Source organism: Megalobrama amblycephala, linkage group LG12 (genome assembly GCF_018812025.1).
Source record: "Megalobrama amblycephala isolate DHTTF-2021 linkage group LG12, ASM1881202v1, whole genome shotgun sequence".
NCBI lineage: Eukaryota > Metazoa > Chordata > Actinopteri > Cypriniformes > Xenocyprididae > Megalobrama > Megalobrama amblycephala.
The window spans coordinates 895,481-919,390 of record NC_063055.1 but is presented as its reverse complement, the minus strand read 5'-3'; the positions used below and the strand labels follow the sequence as shown (position 1 = coordinate 919,390).

General features: G+C 35.7%; 2 protein-coding genes across 5 annotated transcripts; both read left to right on the top strand.

Annotated features, from left to right (window-relative positions):
* The first annotated feature begins 1,285 nt into the window (after nt 1–1,285).
* cdc14b (cell division cycle 14B) lies at nt 1,286–16,667 on the top strand. 4 transcript variants are annotated; one of them, XM_048208834.1, is made up of 16 exons: nt 1,286–1,607; nt 2,873–2,963; nt 3,581–3,656; nt 3,751–3,843; nt 3,947–4,023; nt 4,116–4,182; nt 4,252–4,314; nt 4,634–4,721; nt 4,806–5,036; nt 5,466–5,604; nt 6,540–6,708; nt 6,895–6,998; nt 13,392–13,439; nt 14,828–14,881; nt 15,890–15,955; nt 16,101–16,667. In XM_048208834.1, exons 1-16 carry the CDS (start codon nt 1,505–1,507, stop codon nt 16,138–16,140), a joined length of 1,509 nt encoding a protein of 502 aa, XP_048064791.1. In that variant the 5' UTR covers nt 1,286–1,504; the 3' UTR covers nt 16,141–16,667. The 4 variants fall into 4 exon arrangements, with proteins under 4 accessions (XP_048064791.1, XP_048064789.1, XP_048064792.1 ...); XM_048208832.1 differs by lacking the exon at nt 15,890–15,955 and adding an exon at nt 14,980–15,187; XM_048208833.1 differs by lacking the exons at nt 1,286–1,607; nt 15,890–15,955 and adding exons at nt 2,244–2,700; nt 14,980–15,187.
* Nucleotides 16,668–17,870: 1,203 nt separating this feature from the next.
* znf367 (zinc finger protein 367) lies at nt 17,871–23,909 on the top strand. The gene is made up of 5 exons (XM_048208837.1): nt 17,871–18,511; nt 19,882–20,032; nt 20,113–20,232; nt 20,681–20,819; nt 22,479–23,909. Exons 1-5 carry the CDS (start codon nt 18,233–18,235, stop codon nt 22,729–22,731), a joined length of 942 nt encoding a protein of 313 aa, XP_048064794.1. The 5' UTR covers nt 17,871–18,232; the 3' UTR covers nt 22,732–23,909.
* Nucleotide 23,910: the final 1 nt, after the last annotated feature.

Here is a 23,910-nt window from a genome sequence, read left to right as displayed (position 1 = left end):
GCATGTAGGTATGCATGTAGGTATGTATGCATGCATGCGTATGTGTATGCACGCACATATGTATGCATGTATGTACAGTATGTATGCACGTATGTATTTATGCATATAGGTATGTATGCATGCATGTTTGTATGTATGCACATGTATATCTGTATGCACGCATGTATTTATGCATGTAGGTATGCATGCATGTATGCACATATGCATGCATGCATGTATGTATGTATGCACGTATGTTTGTATGCATGTATTTATGTATGCACATATGTATGTATGCATGTATGTACAGAATGTATGTATGCACGTATGTATGTATTTATGTATGCATGTATGTGTATGTATGCATTAATGTATGTATATATGCATGTAGGTATGCATGCATGTATTTATTTATGTATGCATGTATGTTTGTATGCATATATTTTGTATGTATTTATGTATGTATGTATGCACGTATGTATTTATGCATGTATGTATGCATGTAGTTATGTATGCATGTATGTACAGAATATATGTATGCACGTATGTATGTATTTATGTATGCATGTATGTGTATGTATGCATTAATGTATATATATATGCATGTAGGTATGCATGCATGTACAGAATGTATGTATGTATGCATGTATTTATGTATGCATTAATGTATGTATGTATGCATGTTGGTATGCATGCATGTTTGTATGCACATATGTATATTTGTATGCACGTATGTATTTATGCATGTAGGTATGCATGCATGTATGTATGTATGTATGCACGCGTATGTATGTACAGTATGTATGCACGTATGTATTTATGCATGCATGTATGTATGTATGCACATATGTATTTATGCATGTATGTATATGTTTTATCCCCAAACTCAAAACATAAGAAATAAGATATTTAGCATAATGAAAATTAAATCTGCATAAAGTATAGACTATACAATATTACCATTATGCATACATACGTTACAATTTAGTCTGTTAACTGTCAGTGCCCCAGTTAGGGTTTTTATTCCCTTTTTTCCCTATCACATATTTTATTAATCATCATAAATTAGGCATCATTAGAAAGCATAAACTGTTTTGAAATTGGACATTGCGTTACCATTGAAACGGTACTTTAAAACCTTATCAACTTCACAATTTGGAACACAACTTGCATATTTGACATATTTTATTTCTTTAGAGTCTAAAACTAATTTTATACATTACAGTTATGTGAATTAGAGGAAAATTTGCAATCCTAAAACCAGACTTACGTCTTCGCAGGGTTGCAGTGATGGGTTAAAGTTCTGTCAGTGCCCGGATGTTGGGCAGCAGGATGGATGGTGGCGCAGTGACGTCACTCGGAAGGCTTTTAGAAACTTGCCTTCCATACGTCACTCGCAGGACAACTGGATCAAATATACTTTGGTCTGCGGCGCATGGAGCCGCTACAAGCTGGACTATGCGAAGTAAAACACTTTCATCGCACATTCCCGTTTGAAACGCCATCTTTTCATGCTTAGAGAAGTATGAAGCGCAAGAGCGAGCGACGGAGCGAGTCGAGGAAAAGAGTCTGCGCTTCTCTGAGCGACCAGACGGAGTCCAAGAGCGATATTTACGTTCATATCACAGGTAAACACACCTGCAAGAATGAGCTTGGGTCATGTGATACAAATCCTGTCAGGTTCATTTCGCGCGTTTCGCTGAAACATGAGATCACGTCACAGACTTGAACTGTTGTTTATATAGAGACTAGTATATGAGTGTGATTATAACATCACTATTAAGTACTAATGTCTGCTTGTAAACGGGTTTCTTTGTTCTGTAAATCACTGAAATGAGTGTAATAAATAGTGGATCAAAGCGAAAAAATATGAGATCCCATTGGCCAATCGGCGCTTCTCTCCTAGCAACGGCTTGGGCAGCGTGCCAATTAGAGTCGAATACTCCCTGCTGTTTAGTTTAAATTCTGGAGAGGGAGGGACCTAATGTGTTTGACGCGACCGTGAACGAATCAGGTGCAGTAAAATCTGCATAAATTATAGACTGTGCATTTTTACATTACAGTCATAAAAATGTGTTTTAAAACAATCCTAAAAATGAGATCATTTTAGCAAATCGGCGCTTCGAAAACTCTTCGTTTAAATTCCTGAAGGAGGGGCCTAATGTGATTGACGCGTCCGTGAACCAATCAGGTGCAGCAAAATCTACATAACTTATAGACTGTGCGTAAATACTTACATTTTTACATTACAGTCATGAAAATATGAGTCATAAAATGAGATTATTTTAGCAAATCGGCGCTTCGAATACTCTCTGTTGTTCCGTTTAAATGGTGGAAGGAGGGGCCTAATGTGATTGACGTGTGAGCGTGCGATTGTGAGCCAATCAGGTGACGGGGAAAAGGGTTTAACTTTTAAACCGCATTGAACTTTATTCGGACTTGAGGAGAGAGAGAAAGCTCGCTCGTGCTGTGTAACGTTAATTCATTTATAGTTTTAAAACGGATATTTTTTTATTTTCTTTGTTTTTATTGCATAGAACAAGTAAACAGTACTTTATTGTCGCGTAATTTATTCGATTTCTTCACAAAGTGTCGACGGAAATTTGGTTGAATGTGTAAATGTCCGTTGGTTGGAGAACTAAACCGAGATTTAAATAATGTACCGGAACAACCTCACTATAGAATCCTGTGATCTGTCAAACTACATCGAGTTCATTGAAGGTGAGGCTCGTGTTTCTGTGTTTTGTCCAATTCTGTGTGAATTTAGTGGGTTTGTCTGAGACTCACTTCCGGGACGCGGATTCAAATCTGTCGGACCAATAGATTCAGTCACGTGTGTTTACATTGATGGAGCGCGTGGGAATCAAACTGTTATATGTTTTGTGTTTTTCAGATCAGCTGTATTTTGCTCTTCTTCATCAGAAGGTGAAGAGCAGTCCTGACAGACACTGTTTCTGTATAGATGATGAGCTCTCCTATGAGAAGTAAGAAGTTAAAACAGTCATAATGATCATTATTAGAGACATTATAATGTTAAAAAAAACCCTAAGGTATATTGATATGCGAAATGCCTCTTATATGATCAAAATCATTGCATTTTAGACTTTTTTTTAGCATGTAAAAGCCTTTTAGTATAATTTTACAAACTTAACGTCTTTCTGAGATTTGTGGAGGGTTTATTAAAGGGTTAGTTCACCCAAAAATGTAAATTCTGTCATTAATTACTCACCCTCATGTCGTTTCACACCCATAATAAGACCTTTGTTAATCTTCGGAACACAAATTAAGATATTTTTGATGAAATCCGATGGCTCAGTGAGGCCTGCATAGCCAGCAATGACATTTCCTCTCTCAAGATCCATTAATGTACTAAAAACATTTAAATCAGTTCAATACAATATTAATATTATAAAGCCACGAGAATATTTTTGGTGCACTAAAAATTTTTGTGTACTACAACAATGGAAAAATAAATTTTACTTGCACTATCCTATAACCCAATGACAATTTTTTTTTTTTTTTTCCCAGAATATCCTGTAAAGTGTCTATGATTTCCAGTGCATCTTTATCATTGACCTCTTTGATTTTTATATTTGAACAGCTTCTACGCGGACTTTGGCCCGCTCAATCTGGCCATGTTTTATCGCTTCTGTTGCAAACTCAACAAGAAGCTGAAGGTAATGACGCTTCATTCAAAGTTGAACACTGTTCTACATAATACAGTGCAAGCATGCAATGAGTTTTTAAACTTGTGCTTTTATAATCCAACAGTCTTGTGTTCATGCAAAGAAGAAAATTGTGTTTTATACCTGTGGAGACAGAAAGAAACAAGCCAATGCTGCGTATTTGATCGGCTCTTATGCTGTAAGTTTTCAAGTCCAACTGTTTATTTTGCCTTTAAGGCTGAAATGCTCAAACTATGCTTAAAGTTCTTCCAGATATTTGGATTGTTTGTCCTCTTCTGTAGGTAATGCATCTACAGAAAACACCAGAAGAAGCGTACAGCCTTCTTGTCTCTCAAAATGCATCATATCTTCCTTTTAGGTATCACCTTTTATTATTCAAGAAATGCATATTTTTCCTGGCACAACAACTTGCATGTGAACCTGACGCAATTTTTCCGTTATATTCAACAGAGATGCGTCTTTTGGAACTTGCATGTACAATCTGAATATTCTTGACTGTCTACGGGCCGTTCACAAGGTAATCCAGATCCTGAAGATTCATCAGACATGTCCACTATTCCTGCTGATCACGTGTTTTGTGTTTCAGGCTCTGCAGTTCGGCTGGCTGGATTTCTCGCAGTTTAATGTGGAGGAATATGAACATTATGAGGTGATTTTCTGCTGATACAATAAAGCGTTTAATCTCACGCTTCAGACTTGATGCGTCTTTAAAGGGAAGTTGCGCTTGTCTTTTTTTCTCTATTATGGCGTATATCCAAGTGAAACTGCTTTGCAAACAAGAACAAATGTAGCTTGATTTTGTCAGTGGGGGATTGATTAGATGGTTGTGGTTTGCTATTGGTGGATCTCATGTGAGTGACAGGTTGCCCCGCCCTCGTCATCAGAGAGGAGATATCGCTGCAAGAGGGAGGGGAAGTTATTTTGATTAAAGAATTGTTCATTTTAATTTCATGATTTGTTTTTCCCAGCGGGCGGAAAATGGAGATTTTAACTGGATCATTCCAGGGAAGTTTTTGGCTTTCAGCGGTCCTCATCCGAAGAGCAAAATTGAGAACGGTGCGTATGGATTTGCTTTGACTCTAGTCTTTTTGAGTAATAAGTGTAAATCTGGTCATATTTATTTCTTTTTTTTCCCATCAGGATACCCTCTTCACGCCCCTGAAGCGTATTTCCCCTACTTCAGGAAGCACAACATCACCACGATCATCCGGCTCAACAAGAAAATGTACGACGCCAAGCGTTTCACAGACATGGGCTTCAAGCACCATGACCTGTTCTTTGTAGATGGTAGTACGCCCAACGACGCCATCGTCACCAAGTTCCTGAACATCTGCGAGAATGCTGACGGCGCCATCGCGGTCCACTGTAAAGGTTCGGCACTAAATGCTCATTTTAAGCTTCCGACACCATCTTTCCAAGTTCCAGTTATTTTCTATATCAGTGTCAATTGTGGTGTTGAGTGTCTTCAGGAAAACCTGTTCTAGAAGAGCCCAAAAACAACATCAAGACTTTGAGAAAGACGTCATATGTGCCTACATTACTCAGACCTGCACAGGATCTTTCCTGTGTTGTTTATTGATTTGCACGTAACTTTGCATGTCTGGTTGTTATCAGCATCATATCAATGCATCATTCAGAAAATTATCCATTTATCTAAAACTGTTCTGCATGTTTTCTTCTTATAAAAGCTGCTTTATTTTTGTTGTATCAGTGAATCTGCACAGTTTTCCAGGGCAGCAGCAGGTTCAGTTTTCTGTGTCATGAAGTAGAGACGTTAACAGGCATTACTGTGTGTTTCAGCTGGTCTGGGCCGAACAGGGACTCTGATTGGCTGTTACATGATGAAACACTTCAGACTGACTGCAGCTGAAGCCATCGCATGGATCAGGATCTGCAGACCCGGTTCAGTCATCGGACCTCAACAGAACTTTGTTGAAGAGTGGGTGATCATCTGCAAACACTTTAATCCACTGCAATGTATCTACATACTGGTCAGAAGTTTGAAGTAATTAAGATTATTGCTCACCAAGGCTGCATTTATTTAATTAAAAATACAGTAAAAACAGCAAAATTGTGAAATATTATTACAATTTAAAATAGCTGATTTTTATATTTGAAAAAAATAATGTGTAATTTATATCCTGTGATCAAAGTTGAATTTTCAGCATCATTACTCCAGTCTTCAGTGTCACATGATCCTTCAGAAATCATTCTAATATGATGATTTGCTGCTCAAGAAACATTTCTGATTATTATCAATATTGAAAACAGTTTATATTTTTGTGGAAACTGTGATGTACTACCATTCAAAAGTTTGGGGTAAGTAAAATTATTAAAAAATAAAAATAATATATTTTGAATCAGAAAGGATGCATTAAATTGATCAAAAGTGACATTTATAATGTTACAAAAGATTCTATTTCAAATAAATGCTGTTCTTTAGAACTTTCTATTCATCAAAGAATCCTGAGAAATAAAATGTATCACAGTTTCCACAAAAATATGAACTGTTTTCAATATTGATAATAATCAGAAATGTTTCTTGAGCAGCAAATACACATATTAGAATGATTTCTGAAAGATCATGTGACACTGAAGACTGGAGTAATGATGCTGAAAATTAAACTTTGATCACTGGATATAAATTGAAGTTTACTATATATTCACATAGAAAACAGCTGTTTTACATTAAAATAATATTTAACATTTTTATTGTATTTTTGATCAAATAAATGCAGCCTTGATAAGCAGGAAACTTTTTTTTCAAACACATTAAAAATCTGAATTATTCCAAACTTTTGACCAGTAGTGTATGTACCAATCTGTCTTTTTCAGTGGGTCTAATACTAATTGATAATTTCCTCCATCTAACAGCAAACAGATGAATCTGTGGGCAGACGGTGATCTGTACCGCCAAAAAATAAGTGAGCAGGAAAATGGCTCAAGCAAAATGGCAGTGGCTGGAATCCTGTCCGGAGTAGAAGATATTTCCATCAATGGTACAAACAAGAACATATCACAGAGAAAAACAGCCACTGAAACGGTGAGTAACTCCTAACCAGCACTAACAATTCAGTTTATACATAAGTTTAGTCCACTTTGCTGCTTTTTATGGCCAATAATTGCACGATTACACAAAAAGAAAAGATCATCTGACTAACATGAAGAACAGACTCATTTAGTGTCGTCGCTCGAGGGATTGTTAACCAGGTTGATTTCCATTCTTTAGCACACTGAGGAAGAGGAAGAGGAGTGTGGCGGTCTCACGCAAGGCGACAAACTACGAGCTCTGAAGAGTAAGAGGCAGTCCAGAGCGTCCACGGGTTCAATATCGTAAGTTCTTCTCCATTACATCACTCTCCTGTCCATCCGTATACATGTAGCCATCGAGGCCTGACGGTACGTGTCCACTGGCGCAGAAGAAATCTGCTCGATACGGTCGTCTTCAGTGCAATCTTTGATTGCTTTCAGTGCATGATTAATAAAGTCATCATGTTTATGATTTCACAAATGCAAACTTTATTTCAAATTCAAAAAATACAGTAATTTATTAGGGTCTTGTGACTTTTGGTTGCTACAATAAATGCAAGCAAATGGCATTTGAAATCTGAATTAAAGGTGATGTGTAACAATATAACCCTGTAAAGTTTATATAAATATTTAAATTGTTAAAAGATGGCGATCTTATTCCTAAATTACAAAGATCTGCCTGTGTCTATTGAACATTGAGATCAGCTGTTGAGCCAGAGAGCAGCTGTCATGTTTAGATATGAAACCGCTTCACAAACAGTCTTTTTAGCCACACAATATCATTAATTCTGTGTTACAGTAATTCAAAATAATCACAAAAGTACTGGGATAAATATAGTTCGGATGACCCATAAATGGGTCATTGATGAATACGTTTTTAAAACAAAATGGAGATATAATTAATTTAAAACTTTTATTAAGTGTTAACAATGAGATTATGCGTTTTTGTTTTTTTTTTTTTTTTTTTTTTTTTTTTAAGAAGATGGACAAAATTTGTCACCAAAAAAGTAATTCGGTTTAACCAAAATTTCGGTTTTACCGAATGACGATATTTTCAAACAATGCTAACAGCTGATATCTAGCTAGCTAGCTAAAGGACAATCAAATTTTTTATATTTAGTACAAGTTTTTAAAATATTACATCATTTTCCATGTTTTATAGCGGTTGCACCGAATGACCTGATGTTTCGGGACATGCGTATGATCAAGTGAAAACATGAATTTATCAAATAGTTAAGAGAGAGTTAGTTACTTTGTTTCACAACCATGTGGTCCTTTGCAGGTGTCTGAATGATGTCACATGATATTGACCACATGACTTGATCCAAAATGGTCCCTTTATATTGGTTACTCCAAATGACATCAATGAAATTCATTTTCTTTCTCATAACAAAGTAACAACTTCTACACATAATTTTAATACCAGTTTGCACTATGTTGATATATGATGTTATAAAATCATGCCAGAATAAAAAAATATATACATTTATTACATTTTAAGATATTTTAATCACAAATGAATGGCTGGACGTTAAAGCGAATGACCTTTTGACACTTCAAAATCTTTAAAATCCCTTTAAATGTAGCAAAATATAATTAAAACCTTTTGGATTCAATAAAAGAGATCTAGATGTACTACCTTACATACTTTGGATGTCATATCTTTGTTTTTTATTATTATTATTAAGGCCTTTGGACAAAAAAATGACCGTGGCAAATCACCTTTTGAAAGTAACTTGACGCTTCAAATAACGATTGTATCAGTTACATCGATACACCAGTGGGTGGCGACACGTGATTGTAAAAATGTTTTTGTCACTGAATCATTCAAGAGATTCGTTCAAAAACACTGATTCATCCAGTAATGAAACAAGTGAAGTCTTTGAGTCATTGAATCATTCACTCATTCAGAAAATTCAAAAATTTGCATGTGTTTTTTGTAACATATTTGGTACGTCAGGCTTTAATGCTCATATAGTATGATATAATAAGAATCCAAAAGCGCAAACTGAAATGGACGTCACAATCTTAAGTTTAATTAAGCAATGAACACAGCACACCAGTGGACGTGTACCGTAGTGTAGCGCGTTAGACACTCGTCGAGTCGATTCCCCCACCGGACACTCTGCATAAGTAGTGGTTTTCTGTTGATGATGGATGATTAAGTGTGTGTGTGCATGACGTACATAGACTAACTGCATGCTTTCGAGTTAAAAACATGAGTCTTCCTGTTAATGATTATGCTGGCGAGACGAGAGACACTCCAAAAGCCTTTTATCACACAGCAGGCGAGTGGTAGTAAAGTGCTGCAGCGCTCTGGGCTCGCTGTGGCCCGACTGTTGCGTGCCGTTGAAATGGTAGCAGAATGACGCTCAGGTAAGTCCTGCTCAGCCTGTGACATCATCGCCCAGCATAATGAACGCGCGGCTGCCGCAGGTCTTCATTTCATCTCCATCGCAAAACCAAAGCCACCGTTTTCCAGCAGACTCTTTTTGGAAAGTGTGTTAATAAGTCTCAAATCCAGCTTTACCGGACGAGATTATTCCAGCTTCCACCTTCACAAACCAACATTTTCCGTACTTTTTATGTAACAAACGAGCATTTTAGATGTTCTAACCGAAGCATTTCACCGAGTCTTGGCTTTGCATGATGTTGTTTGATGATGTATGTGCTTGATTTGTCATGCATGAAGTGTGTGAACTGCTTTGTCTTGTTGTAACACACTGTGGTCAGTTTGCTTTGATCGTCTTTTTCGTTTGCACTGTAACCTGGATCTGATCTCACACTGACACTGATTGAGTTCGATTTACAATTGGAAACCCATTTCCGCTTCAGTTTTGTAATATTAAAGTGTCTATAAAGAGCATTTGCTCCATTGATGAAGCACAGAACCATGATCAAAAAAACCTGAAAAAGTTCTTCAAGTGCCTCTATTATGTTTTTGTGGGATATTTCCTGTCATTTAGTGTATAATAGAGCTGTTTGTGGATGTACATTTTCAAAGATCAAAGTGCAGATAAATAGAGTTTTTGTCTCCCAAAAGAAAGATTCAATTCTTCCTCCTGAACATACGTAGATTTCTAAATAATTTGCATGATGCAAGTCTCTGAGATTCAGATATGGTTTCTGACCAATCAAAGCAGAGTAGCTCTCAGAAAGGCGGGGTTTAGAGAGACCGAATCTTTGAACAAACCGTTTCAGACACTGTGAGAAAAGAGCTGATTCTGCAGTGGATATTATGAGAAACTTAGTGTTTTTGACCTTGGATGAATGTGAACCTGTTGTAGGAGACGCCAAAACACAATTAGGAGCCTTTAATAACATAATAGGGGCACATTAAATCAGTGTGAATGCGGTTTTGCACGCACTACAGATCCATCCAGTGTGCAGTGATGGGAAAAGACGTCTGTCTTCTGTTCCTTCCTTGTTTTTGTTGTTCTGAATTTCACCCCTGTGTCTAGATGGCCGCTAGCTATGCTGCTGTCTGCACTCTGTAGCGTTGTCTTCTGCTGGATGTTGTTTGGCTTCCCTTCCATCCATTTCTGTATAGACGGGGTGGGATTGTAAATGATTTCTCCCGTCACTCTCTTAGCCCTTCTCTGGACTGGAACGCTGTAAGTGTCTCGACGGATCATCCTTTACAAATATCACAGGCTTCCTGACAACTGTGGCGTCAGTCTGAGATACAGCAGCGTTTTATTCGTTTGTGACCGTTTTGGTTTGATTTTACGCAGATAAGCTCTATTCTTTGCATTTGTAGCTTAATGTTGATTATTATCAAGAATAATTCACTGATAGTTTTTTAATAAAATAAAATCAGAGTTCCAGTAAAGACTTGCAATGCAAGTAAGAGAATCCCTTTCCACCATATAAGGGGGAAATGCTCTGAGAAGTCATAATTGTGAGAAACCAAGTCGAAATTTACATACTAAGCCAAAATTATGACATTCTAAGATAAAATTGACTTAATTCCAAATTGACACACTAAGTCGAAATGACTTTAAAAAGTTGAAATTGACTTGATTAAAAAAATTGACGTACTAAGTCAAAACAGACTTAGATTGTCATCATTTCGACTTTTTATGCTAAAATTGACTCGAATCGAAATTGACATACTAAGTTTAAATTGTGACTATTAAAAATTAAAGTCATAATTATGAAATGACAAGTCGAAATTATGACGTCATAAACTTGTCAATTTCGACGTGTCATAATTTAGACTTGGTATGTACATTTTGATTTTATGCTAAAATTGACATACTAAATTGAAATTATGACTTAAAGTTGAAAATTTACTTAAAAAAAAAAAATACATACTAAGCCGAAATTGACATTCTAAGCTAAAATTGACTTTAAAATTCCAAATTGACACACTAAGTCGAAATGATGACTTTAAAAAGTTTAAATTGACTTAATTAAAAAAATTGACGTACTAAGTCAAAACGGACTTAGATTGTCATCATTTCGACTTGTCAATTTCGACTTATGCTAAAATTGACTTGAATCGAAATTGACATACTAAGTTTAAATTATGACTGTTAAACAAAAGTTAAAGTCATAATTATGAAATGACAAGTCGAAATTATGACGTCATAAACTTGTCAATTTTGACGTGTCATAATTTAGACTTAGTATGTAAATTTTGATTTTATGCTAAAATTGACATACTAAATCGAAATTATGACTTAAAGTTGAAAATTTACTTTAAAAAAATAAATGAAATTACATACTAAGCCAAAATTATGACTTGGGTCCAAATTATGAGTATCTCAATTTCGACTTGGTGCATGTCATAATTTTGATGTCTTTTTATCTCATAATTTACTTTTTATCTCTTAAGTCATAATTTCAATTTAGTACAAGTCATAGTTATGAGAGAAAAAGTGAAAATTAAGGCTTAAGTTGAAATTATGAAATAAAAAATCTAAATTATGGCATAAATTGAAATTGACATGCTAAGCCAAAATTGACTCAAGTCGAAAATGACTTAATTTTAAAAAAATTTGACATACTAAGCCAAAATTGACTTCGAATGCCATCATTTAGACATATCAATTTAGACTTTTTATGCTAAAATTGACTCTAGTCGAAATTTACACACTAAGTCGAAATAATGACTTAGTCAAAATTGACTTAAAAAAAAAAATAATTTGACACACTTAAGCCAAAATTATGACTTGGGTCGAATTATGACTATCTCAATTTCGACTTGGTGTATGTCATAATTTTGATGTTTTTTTATCTCATAATTATATGTTGTTGTTTTTTTTATCTCATAATTAAGTCTTGATTTCAACTTAGTATAAGTCATAATTATGAGATTAAAAAAATCAAAATTAGGATTTAAATTGAAATTATGAAATAAAAATCTAAATTATGGCATAAATTGAAATTATGACTTAAGAGATAAAAAGTCATAATTGACATACACTAAATCGAAATTGAGATTCTCATAATTTCGACCCAAGTCATATTTTTGGTTTAGTATGTAATTTTATTCATTTACTTTTTTTATTATTATTATTATTTTTTTTTTTAGTAAATTTTCAACTTTGTCATCATTTCGATTTAGGATGTCAATTTTAGCATAAAATCGAAATTGACATGCTAAGTCTAAATTATGACACATCAAAATTGACAAGTTTATGACGTCATAATTTCGACTTGTTATTTCATAATTATGACTTTAATTTTTGTTTTGCTTATTAGATTTTTTTTCCCGTTTTTAGTTATTTAGTACATCAAGTTAAACTAAATGAAAAAGATGTTGCCTTTGCAACTAGCTGAAATAAACGTTAACTGCCAAAAATCTTAACTTATTTTATTTCAAGTAAGGAAAATGTCTATTTGTAACTATAATAACCCTCGAACGTACTGGGCTTACCCGCTTCACATGGTCACCACAGGTGTTTAGATGTACATTTACATAACCAGGTTAATGAGTGACTACCACTGCAGTCTTTTAAGATGTGTGATGTTTGACTTTTGTGGCTGTACTTTTAAAACTTCAACTCCACTGGAGGAATATTATTGTGCTCTTTTAAAATTAGATTCATCTCATGCTTCAGTTCGGTGTGTTGAGTTTTACAAGGTTAAACATGATATTTAAACAGTCTTTGGTGACTGAACCAGCTGAATTTTGCTTAAACACTTGTGAATATGTCATAAATGTAATGCACTGATCTTTATATTTTTTTCCACTAACTTTTTTCCAACATTAATTGTGCATGTTGAGCTGCTGATGTGATCCATTCAGAGTCAATATGCTTCTGGAGTCCATTAATTATCTTTATCTGCCCTTACTTTATTACACTGCACAGTGCACACTTTAATAATTAATTCTGAAACATAACATATCATACATTATGAAACTGGATTGTTTTTGACGTATGTAAATGTTTTGTGTCGCTCCATGTTTATCTAAAGTCCTTCCTTTTAAAGCCCCAAATGAGCTAAACAATGATTTTCCATAAAGCTGCTTTGAAACAATGTTTTGTGGAACACATGAATGGCCAAATCCACAGAAATGATGTTTTTTTGCTCTCAATACTTGAATGAATGACCATACAGACGCACGATGTATGATTTGGCGATGCTCTGTCTGCATCACGACGCCACTAATGCATCAAATCTTCCTCCTGTTTTACTGCTTTTACAGATTTGTCACACTGAAATTTTCTTTTTCTTTACTTGCAGTTTGGAAGAAAATACAATTCACACCAAATCAACATCAAAGTCTTTAAGGTAACTGTTCTTATTTATTTGAATAAGATTGTGTATTCGGTTAATCGTTAAAATAATTTAAATACAGTAAATAGTACTTTTGCCAAATCTGTTTAAAGTGGGGTGACATTAAATCTAAATCTTTTTTAATATTTAATTAATTATTTAGAGCATTGGTTAGGAATGCACTGATATAAAAACTTTGGCCGATAACCGATAATTCTTTATATTTAAAAGCCGATAACCGATATATTGGCCGATAAATCAAAATCCAAAGTTTTATATAATTTTTGAGAGCCTGACTACAAAAACAAAAGTGTCACCATTAAAAGCCATGTCCCAAACACACAATTATGATGTTCTCATTATAATATTATGTAGCTTATATGACAGACTTGTGCTGCACATGTTTGTACTTACTGTATTTTCCTTTTTAAAGTGATTTTTAATCATATTTCAAACAATTTATTACCATCATGGTGGACAGTGCACATCTGAAGGAAATAATCCATTATTTATCAGCTTTAATATATCAGCTGATAACAATAACATTAAAAATGAACACATATCGGCCGATACCGATATGGTGGCCGATATATCGTACGTCACTAGGAATTACATTAGATTACTGACAACAAAAGTTTAAAGTGGGATGACATTAAATCTTTTTTAATATTTAATTAATTATTTAGAGCATTGGTTAGGAATGCACTTTGGCCGATACCGATAATTCTTTATATTTGAAAGCTGATAACCGATATATTGGCCGATAAATCTAAATCTAAATTTTTGAGAGCCTAATTATAAAAACAAAAGCCATGTCCCAAACACACAATTATAATATTCTCATTATAATATTATGTAGCTTATATGACAGACTTGTGCTGCACATGTTTGTACTTACTGTATTTTTCTTATATATATATATATATATATATATATATATATATATATATATAAAATGTAATTTTAAAATTAAAACAAATTAAAAATAAAATACTTATATATATATATATATATATATATATATATATATATATAAGTATTTTATTTTTAATTTGTTTTAATTTTTATTTTGTTTTAATTTGTTTTTTATATATATATATATATATATATAATATAAGTATTTTATTTAATTTGTTTTAATTTTTATTTTGTTTTAATTTGTTTTTTATATATATATATATATATATATATATATATATATATATATATATATATATATAATTTAGAACATGGTATTTGATTACTAACAAAAAAAAAATCTTTTTTAAAAAAAAATTATTATTTTAATTTTAAATATTTAATTAATTATAGCATTGGTGTTCGATTATTGACAAAAAATGTTTTTGAATTTAAAATTTACTGTGCACATCTGTCAAATAATCTGTAAACTATCTTTCATGTAGCTCAGATAAAAGGAAAAGAACTCGGGCGTCACTTGGATCCAACAGAGCCAGCAGGTGGGTATTTCACTGAGGTTTTTAGCCATTTTTTACATTAAAATCACTAAAGCAAATTGAGCAAGCCATGGTGTGACATTGACGTTTTCCTTTCACAGCCCTTTACATTCAAGGCTCGCTAAATCTTTAGGCAGCTTGCACGTAATGGCCTGTGAAACGGATGGTGTGTTCTCTGACGTTAGCGCTGCCTCTATGGCCAACAATAATTTCATCAAGCAGTCGAACTTAAAGCACTTAAAGCCACACGCGGCCCAGAGGACTTACTCTGCCATTTCCATACACCGCAGTCTGAGTTCCCTCAGCTCAGTAAGTCTATAGCGGCCCGTGTAACAGGCTCGTAATCGCTCTTCCTTACGGTCCCGTCTCCAGCTTTCCTGCATGACTTTGACGGGCTGAGCGGGCGTCTCTCATCTTTGCTTGCACGCTGTCCTCTGCTGGTCATGGATGACTGTATCGTGATTCAGTTTAAATGACTTTTCCAAAATCAGTGGCTTGGCAGCAAGACCCCGTTTACACCTGGTTGTGTTGTGCGTCTCAAATCAGATTTCTCTGTGAATATATTTGGGCTTTTAAAGCTGCATGCAAATGCAAAGTTTTATACTCTATTTTCAGCTCAGTTTTTAGAAGTTTGGAAGTTTTTATGCTGCATTTATTTGATCAAAAATACAGTAAAAATTGTGAAATATTATTACAATTTAAAATAAATGTTTTCTATGTGAATATATAGTAAAATGTAATTTATATCCTGTGATCAAAGCTGAATTTTCAGCATCATTACTGCAGATTCTTTAGAAATCATTCTAATATGATGATTTGCTTCACAAGAAACATTTATGATTATTATCAATGTTGAAAACCGTTCATATTTTTGTTCATTTGCAATCGGATCACCTGAGACGTGTTAATGCCAGCTGTAAACGGGCCTCTGAAACATTAAACATTCGTCTTTCTTGTTAGCTTTAACGGGTTTTTATCTTTTCACTGCCTTTGCAACCTTACCTGTAATAGACGATCTCTGTCCAGAAGAAGGAAAGTTCTTCACGCAATGCCATCGGTGCGCTTTCAGAGACCATGGTATCAGATTTCCTTCGTTTCTTCTTCTTCTTTAGCTTCCTTCTGCTTTTTAATAATAGAGCGTTGCTCAGCATTTAGAGCATGCTGCATGTGCTCGATTCTGCACATGTTGGTTTGGTGTTTAAAGTATCTCTTGTTTTCACAGTAACTCCATCTCCAAAGCTCGAGCTCCTCTCCTCCGCTGAAAACGGCCGCGGATCCAGGAAAGACCGACGTCACAGAGACTGCACTGATATTATTACTCTAGTTTTACTTCTTTATGGGTTTGTCTAAGTGATGATCTATCAACAGTATTCAACAAGGAAAATGAAAAATCAGCATTTTTATTTTATAAAGAGAAAGTGAGTTTTTTTTAAATCAGAGAGAGCTTTAAGCATCTGTGAAGATAAACTTTTTATGCCATTGTAAATATCATGTGTCAGAAGCTGCCATTATGCATTGCTAAACCTGTAATATTGTTTTTTTTAATACTGTATCTCGTACTTACAGCGCTCTACAGACTGTAAATGAATCATACTGTGCTAATCATGACTGAAAGCTGTATATAAGCTGAAATTTGATAGATTTTTTTTTTTTTTTTTTACTGTAAATACTGCATATCTTTTTATTTTGATGACCAAATTTAAATCATGATAATTTCACATGTGTGTATATATATAATAGGAAAGGATTTGAGTCATAGCCCTTTCAATAAATCCTTTCTGCAGTTGCATTGTGGTTAATTAATGAACATTATTATATATTTCTGTGTGCTTACTTTCAGTATTGTTAAGTCTGCAGGGCTACTTTAACAATGTTGCTGCATTTAAAACATATTTAAATCAGTTCATGTGAGTACAGTAGTTCAATATTAATATTATTAATATTATTTGGTGCGCCAAAAAAAAACAAAATTATGAATTATTTAGTGATGGTCGATTTCAAAATCACATGTCAAATCCACAGTTCGGAGCGCCAAAGTCACGTGATTTCAGCAGTTCGGCGGTTTGACACGCGATCCGAATCATGATTCGACACAAAAGATTCATAACGCTCTGAAGCTTCCTGAAGCAGTGTTTTGAAATCGGCCATCACTAAATAAGTCGATATTTTGTTTTTTTGGCGCACCAAAAATATTCTCGTGGCTTTATAATATTAATATTGAACCACTGTACTCACATGAACTGATTTAAATATGTTTTTAGTACATTAATGGATCTTGAGAGAGGAAATGTCATTGCTCAGGCCTCACTGAGCCATCGGATTTCATCAAAAATATCTTAATTTGTATTTTGAAGATTAACGAAGGTCTTACGGGTGTGGAACAACCTGAGGGTGAATAATAAATGACAGAATTTTCATTTTTAAAGGGATAGTTCACCCAAAAAAATGAAAATTCTGACTTCCATAGTACTTTTCCCTCCATACTATGGAACTCCGGTTAACAACATTCTTCAAAATATCTTTATGTTCAGCAGAACAAAGAAATTCATAGTTCTGGAACAACTTGAGGGTGAGTAAATGATACCAGAACTTGAATTTTTGGGTGAACTGTCCCTTTAACGAATCTTCAATAAATAACATACAATAAGATGGACATCATACAGCAAAAAGTAATAAATCACTTTTTTTTTAAATCAAATAGATTTCAAAGTGAAAGAAACTGCGATAATTAAAGGGTTTTCACGCTTCGCGTTTGTTGTATGGAGACAGCTGCTAAACACAAAAGGCGGTTTGATTACGTAACTTTCGCGCCACCGTCATCGCCCGCCTTTCCCTTTAAATCGATGTAAATGTAAACATTATGCGCGGGAGACGTTAAGTTCCAGGAAAGAACCGAAAGACCCTCACGCGAACCCGCCCAGGCGTCATGTGATTGGATAACGGTCATGTCTGTCAGAAAGAGCGCGCTCTGCTATATTTAAAAGTGTTGGAGCGTCAAGGAGATGTTCGCGATCTGTCATTGGCTACTGTGCGCGAGCGCTGTAACGTTCTCTTCGCGGATTGGCTGGGCGCTGCGAGCGGGCGCGATTTCCAACGCGGGAAAATACCGAGTGCGATCGGGTCACTGTATCAACTTCTGCCAGTGAGACAGAGCGGAATCAAAGGCACCGCGCGCTGGAACAGTGATACATGTAACATTGGGAATGACTGACTTTAGTATAAAACAACTCGCGGCGGGACGTTAACGGCGGGAAATTCACTTATTTACACTTTGGATTTTTTTAAAGGCATTTTTTTTTATTATTTTAACTGAACGGTTTTTAAGATCCAGGTTTTTACTGCACGTTTTTCGCGATGGCTGACAGCAAACATCAAGTGATATTTTGTAACGATTCACCAAAAAGAGTTCTGGTGTCCGTGATCAAAACGACCCCCATCAAACCCAAAGCGGCGGACTCTCTGATGCCCACCAGCCCCGGATTCAGTGATTTCATGGTTTACCCGTGGCGCTGGGGCGAAAACGCGCACAATGTGACTCTGAGCCCCGGATCGGGCAGCGGAACCGCGTCGCCCACCCGAAACAGCGGCTCTCCCGCCGAATCAGATGTCAGCTCCTGCCCGGAGCACTTAAAGGTGAGATTGCTATACTGTACACAACAGTAATGCATACTGTATTAAATAATACTAGCACGCAATTATATTTTTACTAGCGTTTATTAATGTTAAACGAGGTGAATTTGAGTTTTAATGGATGCATAATTGTTGCATATGTAAAACGCGCGCGCTCTGAATGGGATTTTAAATTTTCCTCCATTGTGAGGCAGCTGGAAGTTGGACATGACGTCAGACGTGCGCGCCAAAATGTTACCGATTATGTTTCTAGAAAACTCCATTTGCCACATAATGACACATGTTTTCATGTGCATTGTTCTCAGGTTTGAGTTTGTAAATTTTAAATTGTTCAATAAAAAATTAGACACGCCCACATGGGGGAGAGAAAAATAATAGCTACACATGAATATTTGCATAAATGTGACACGCCACTGTAGGTATAAAAGGATTATGTTATTGCATTAATATGTTATTAATCATAATATGTGGTGTTATGTTATTATACTGTTATTGTTACGTCATTACAATGTTATATTTGTTTATTGAGTATGACACTTTTAAAATTACATTATTGTATCACTATTTATATTTAATATGTGGCACTGTTGTGTTTTAAAGGGTTAGTTCAGCCAAAAATGAAAATAATGTCATTTATTACTCACCCTCATGTCGTTCCACACCTGTAAGACCTTCGTTAATCTTCAGAACACAAATTAAGATATTTTTGATGAAATCTGATGGCTCAGTGAGGCCTGAGCAATGACATTTCCTCTCTCGAGATCCATTAATATACTAAAAACATATTTAAATCAGTTCATGTGAGTACAGTGATTCAATATTAATATTATAAAGCCACGAGAATATTTTTGGTGCGCCAAAAAAAAACAAAATAAGGACTTATAACACTATTTCAGGAAGATTTGGAGCAAAATCAACCATCACTATATAAGTCGTTATTTAGTTTTTTTGCCGTGCCAAAAATATTCTCGTGGCTTTATAATATTAATATTGAACCACTGTACTCACATGAACTGATTTAAATATGTTTTAGTACATTAATGGATCTTGAGAGAGGAAATGTCATTGCTCAGGCCTCACTGAGCCATCGGATTTCATCAAAAATATCTTAATTTGTGTTCTGAAGATCAATGAAGGTCTTACAGGTGTGGATCGACATGAGGGCGAGTAATAAATGACAGAATTTTCATTTTTTAATAAATTGTGAACTTTTATTATGTTACGCATAGTTTTTTCTATAGCATTACTGTTATTGTTGCAAAATTCTTCAATTTCAGCTCTACAGAAGACAATAGTGTCATTATTCAGTTCATTTGAGAGTGTTTTTTATAGGGATCATTCTGTCGTCAGTCTAACATGCTTTATTATTGCAGGATGGGATCCGGCGTGGACGCCCGCGGGCCGATACCGTCAGAGAACTGATCAACGAGGGCGAAAACTCCACCAGCCGCATCCGCTGCAACATCTGCAACCGAGTCTTTCCCAGGGAGAAGTCGTTACAGGCGCACAAACGGACGCACACGGGTCAGTGCCGCCACATTGAGTCCTGCAGTCAGGTGTGTTTACGTTGAACGAGAGCATTCATTTTCCTGGTTATGTTACAGGGGAGAGACCGTATCTGTGCGATTATCCGGACTGCGGGAAAGCGTTCGTCCAGAGCGGACAGTTGAAGACCCATCAGCGTCTCCACACCGGAGAAAAACCCTTTGTCTGCTCGGAGAAAGGTGAGCGTTAGGACAGCTGGATGAGGAGCTAGTAATATAGCAGTTAATCAGCTGAGATTTTGCCATTTTAAGATCAAAATGCCGGCATGAAAGGGAAGTTGTGCTGGTCTTTTCTTCCCTATTGAGCTGTACATCTGAGTGAACTGCTTTGCAAACAAGAACAAATGTAGAACGCGGCTTGATTTTGATTTTGATTGGATGGTTGTGGTTTGCTATTGGTGGATCTCATGTGAGTGACAGGTTGCCCCGCCCTCATCATCAGAGAAGAGATTCTGATTTAAGATTACCAGAAACATGGATTTAATAAAATGAGTCATTTATGTTAAACACTGCAATATTCCATAAAAACAAGAATGGTCCGTTTTGATTTCATGGTGACTTCATTTTGATCTCTAGTTTCACAGATGGTTCATTTATATTTGTAAAGTCCGTTCGCTCTTTGTTTTAGGTTGCTGTAGCCGATTCACTCATGCCAACCGCCATTGCCCGAAACACCCGTACGCCAGGCTGAAGCGGGAGGAGCCTACGGGCGGCCCGGGGAAATCACAGGGAGCCGATAACAAGGCTGTGGCCGAATGGCTGACAAAGTGAGTAAAGCATCAAGAGACATTCATACACTTCATGAAAACTAGAGTATAAAGGCAATTATCTGTGCTGTTATTGTGTAAAAACAGCTGATGATCAGGGCTGTCAATCAAAAGGGGGCGGAGAAACGTGAATTCAGTTAATGTGCATTAAGAATGTTCTGCATAATATCGCGGTATTTCGAGTGGGGATATTGTATCGAGATTATTTATATATATATATATATATATATATATATATATATATATATATATATATATATATATATTATATAATACACACTGACGCCAAGTATTGATATTTTCAGAGAGTGAATTTCACTTGCGATTGCAGGTATTGTGCATAATTTAAGCTCATAATGTGGGAAATAATAATAATTTGACATTTTTCTTTCAGGAAGCACGTTCTCACATATAATGTATAATACTATAATAACTGGTCCATCCTCCAAAAATATTGAGAATATGTTAATAAGCGAGGTTTTAATGTTTGTGCCACTGTTATTTTAGTTTTATTAATATTTTGAATTGGCTTTTATTTTTAAATTTTTATGTTCATGTTAATTTTTAGTCACTTTATGTGATTTTATTAGTATTTTTTTTTATTTTTATTTATTTTTTTTAATATTGCCATTTAGTTTTTATTTCCAGTTACTAATAATTTTAGAGCTTCAACTTAAACTAAACTGAAATAAGTTTAAGTTTTTCATCTAATATTAATTAATTAATTTATTAATTTATTTCAATTAATTGTAACACTTTGGGGTCCAATTCTCACTATTAACTAGTTGTTTATTAGCATGCTTTTTATATATATATATATATATATATATATATATATATATATATAAATAACTAGGATATTGGCTGTTTATTAGTACTTATAAAGCACATATTAATGCCTTAGGGCCTATCATACACACGACACAATGTGGCGCCAGGTGCGATGCAAGTGTTTTTTGCTAGTTTCAGCCCGACACAGTTATCATTTTCATGTCCAACACCACATTGTTTAAATAGCAAATGCACTCGCGCCCATCTGTTCGCCCATGGGCGTGCTGGTCTTAAAACGAGGTGTGTTCAGTTGGCTTGCTTAGTCGGGGACACTTGACATTGGATATTCAACAGTGCTTTGATCTGCCTGCATTGACACCATTCTTTAAGAGCTGCTGTGCAGCCAAAATTATATACCATTTATCACTGTAAAGCTGCTTTGACACAATCGGCATTGTAAAAAGCACTATATAAATAAAGGTGACTTGACTTCAGGTGCATTGTTGGCGTGTTGCTATTTTGATGCATCTGAAAACGACTGCGCCACTGACCAACAAAAACCTGCTCTAAAGTCAATGGCGCAATATTTTTTTCTTTTTTCTTTAAGGGGCGCTTTAGTAATAAGTGCATATAGATGTGTTACACACGCAGCAGCACAAAAACATGCCAAATATTAAAAATGTATTTAAACCGACTCGTCAGGTTGAGAGTGTCTATATTCCGCTATGTTGATCGCGAATCCAACACGGTGCGAGCGCAACTGGCTTTTAAATGGAATGAGACTCTGAACTACCAAAAGTGGATTCAGACATGCCCTAAGTGACCAATTAACAAATGTTTTTCATACTTAACGATGATCGTAACCCTCCTTTGTGCTTGTTTCATCAGATACTGGCAGATGAGGGAACAGCGATCGCCCGCGCCGCCGGGGAAAGGAAAGACTCTGAGTAAGACCACTATGGAGGACCAGGAGCAGCAGGATCCTCTGGACTTCCTGCCATCGGATGAAGGTGAAGAAGAGGAGCAGGAGGACGAGAAGAGCGGCGGTGGCGGTACGGCGCGCCGGCGCCTCCAAGAGCAAAGGGAGCGTCTTCACGGCGCTCTCGCTCTCATCGAGCTGGCCAACAATCTCTCCGCCTGAGAACGTCACCATCCCTCGTGTTCATTTGAGCAGACTTTCCTCACGTTGGAGACCCGGCCCGGGTTGATATAAGCTAAAAGCACCTTATTTTGCTTCCTGTTGTACCTTTAGGCTGCTATGATGGTAGATGATATCATTATATGAAGAATGTCGTTTTGTTTTCTCAGCTTGTTAAGCAGATGAGACGTCGTTTTTTGTTGTTTCGTTGAGCACTTTTGTGGAAACAAGTGTTTCTTTTTTGGGTTTGTGGGTGGAGTTGTGTATGTGACGTGATGTTTTTTTTTTAAGGATTTTAGAGTGTGTGTGTGTGTGTGTGTGTGTGTTTTGAAACAGGGTGCGCTGACCGACCTGCTAAAGATGAAGACTTATTTACGGAGGATCACATATAATGGCTCATTTCATTCATAGGCACGCATTAGTCCGGTTCGCTTCCATCACATTGGTCACGTTTAATCATGTATTTATTGTATTTAAACCAGTGTTGAGCGCCACCTGCTGTCAGCCGTAGGGGCTCAGGCTTTGCAATAACGTCAAACTAACCAGCTTTAAAACGCCATCTATGTGTCGCAGAGGTACACGTTTATATGCTAGCGTATAGAGTTGATGGGTAAACCCTATAAACTGAAGCACTTACAATATTAATCTATTATTGTTTGTCTCGCGTCAATAGCTCTACTATAGACACTTCCAAAGAGAGACGATCGAATGAGATTCTGGATGTGATCCGAACAGCACTTGTTATTTCATAATCCGCAACACTACATTCTGTTCACGTGCTTCATGTAATTTAGTATTTCATTTGGAGTAAATGCATTTGTAAATTTCATGCTTGATGCAGTTCAATTCAGCGTCTTTCCTCTTTGTAACTTCATTTGGTATGTGCATGTGCAAAAACTGGAAGATGTTTTTGTTAAAGTTCCTTTTTTATTTGTCCATTTTATAACTGATTTAATATATACCCCCAAAATCCTTTGGAAAGCCGTGCATGATGTACCTTGTAAAAGCGCAACGATCCCAGTCGATTACGTCACGACAGCAGAATGTAATCAAGTGTTTTGTTTTGAGACGTTCTGTTCGCTGAAAGGACTTTGTAAATGTGTAAGCGGGCTTTTTTTTATTCATTAGCCGATTTTAGTGTTAGCACTTCAAGTCCTGATTATTAAATGATATCAATTGTTC

Coding starts and splice junctions, on each gene's coding strand:
- cdc14b (XM_048208832.1), top strand. CDS start 1,505: ATGAAGCGCAAGAGCGAGCGACGGAGCGAGTCGAGGAAAAGAGTCTGC. Junction 4,722..4,805: donor GAAGAGCAAAATTGAGAACG/GTGCGTATGGAT, acceptor TTTTCCCATCAG/GATACCCTCTTCACGCCCCT. Junction 5,605..6,539: donor CAACAGAACTTTGTTGAAGA/GTGGGTGATCAT, acceptor TCCATCTAACAG/CAAACAGATGAATCTGTGGG.
- znf367 (XM_048208837.1), top strand. CDS start 18,233: ATGGCTGACAGCAAACATCAAGTGATATTTTGTAACGATTCACCAAAA. Junction 18,512..19,881: donor CCTGCCCGGAGCACTTAAAG/GTGAGATTGCTA, acceptor TTATTATTGCAG/GATGGGATCCGGCGTGGACG. Junction 20,820..22,478: donor GTGGCCGAATGGCTGACAAA/GTGAGTAAAGCA, acceptor TTGTTTCATCAG/ATACTGGCAGATGAGGGAAC.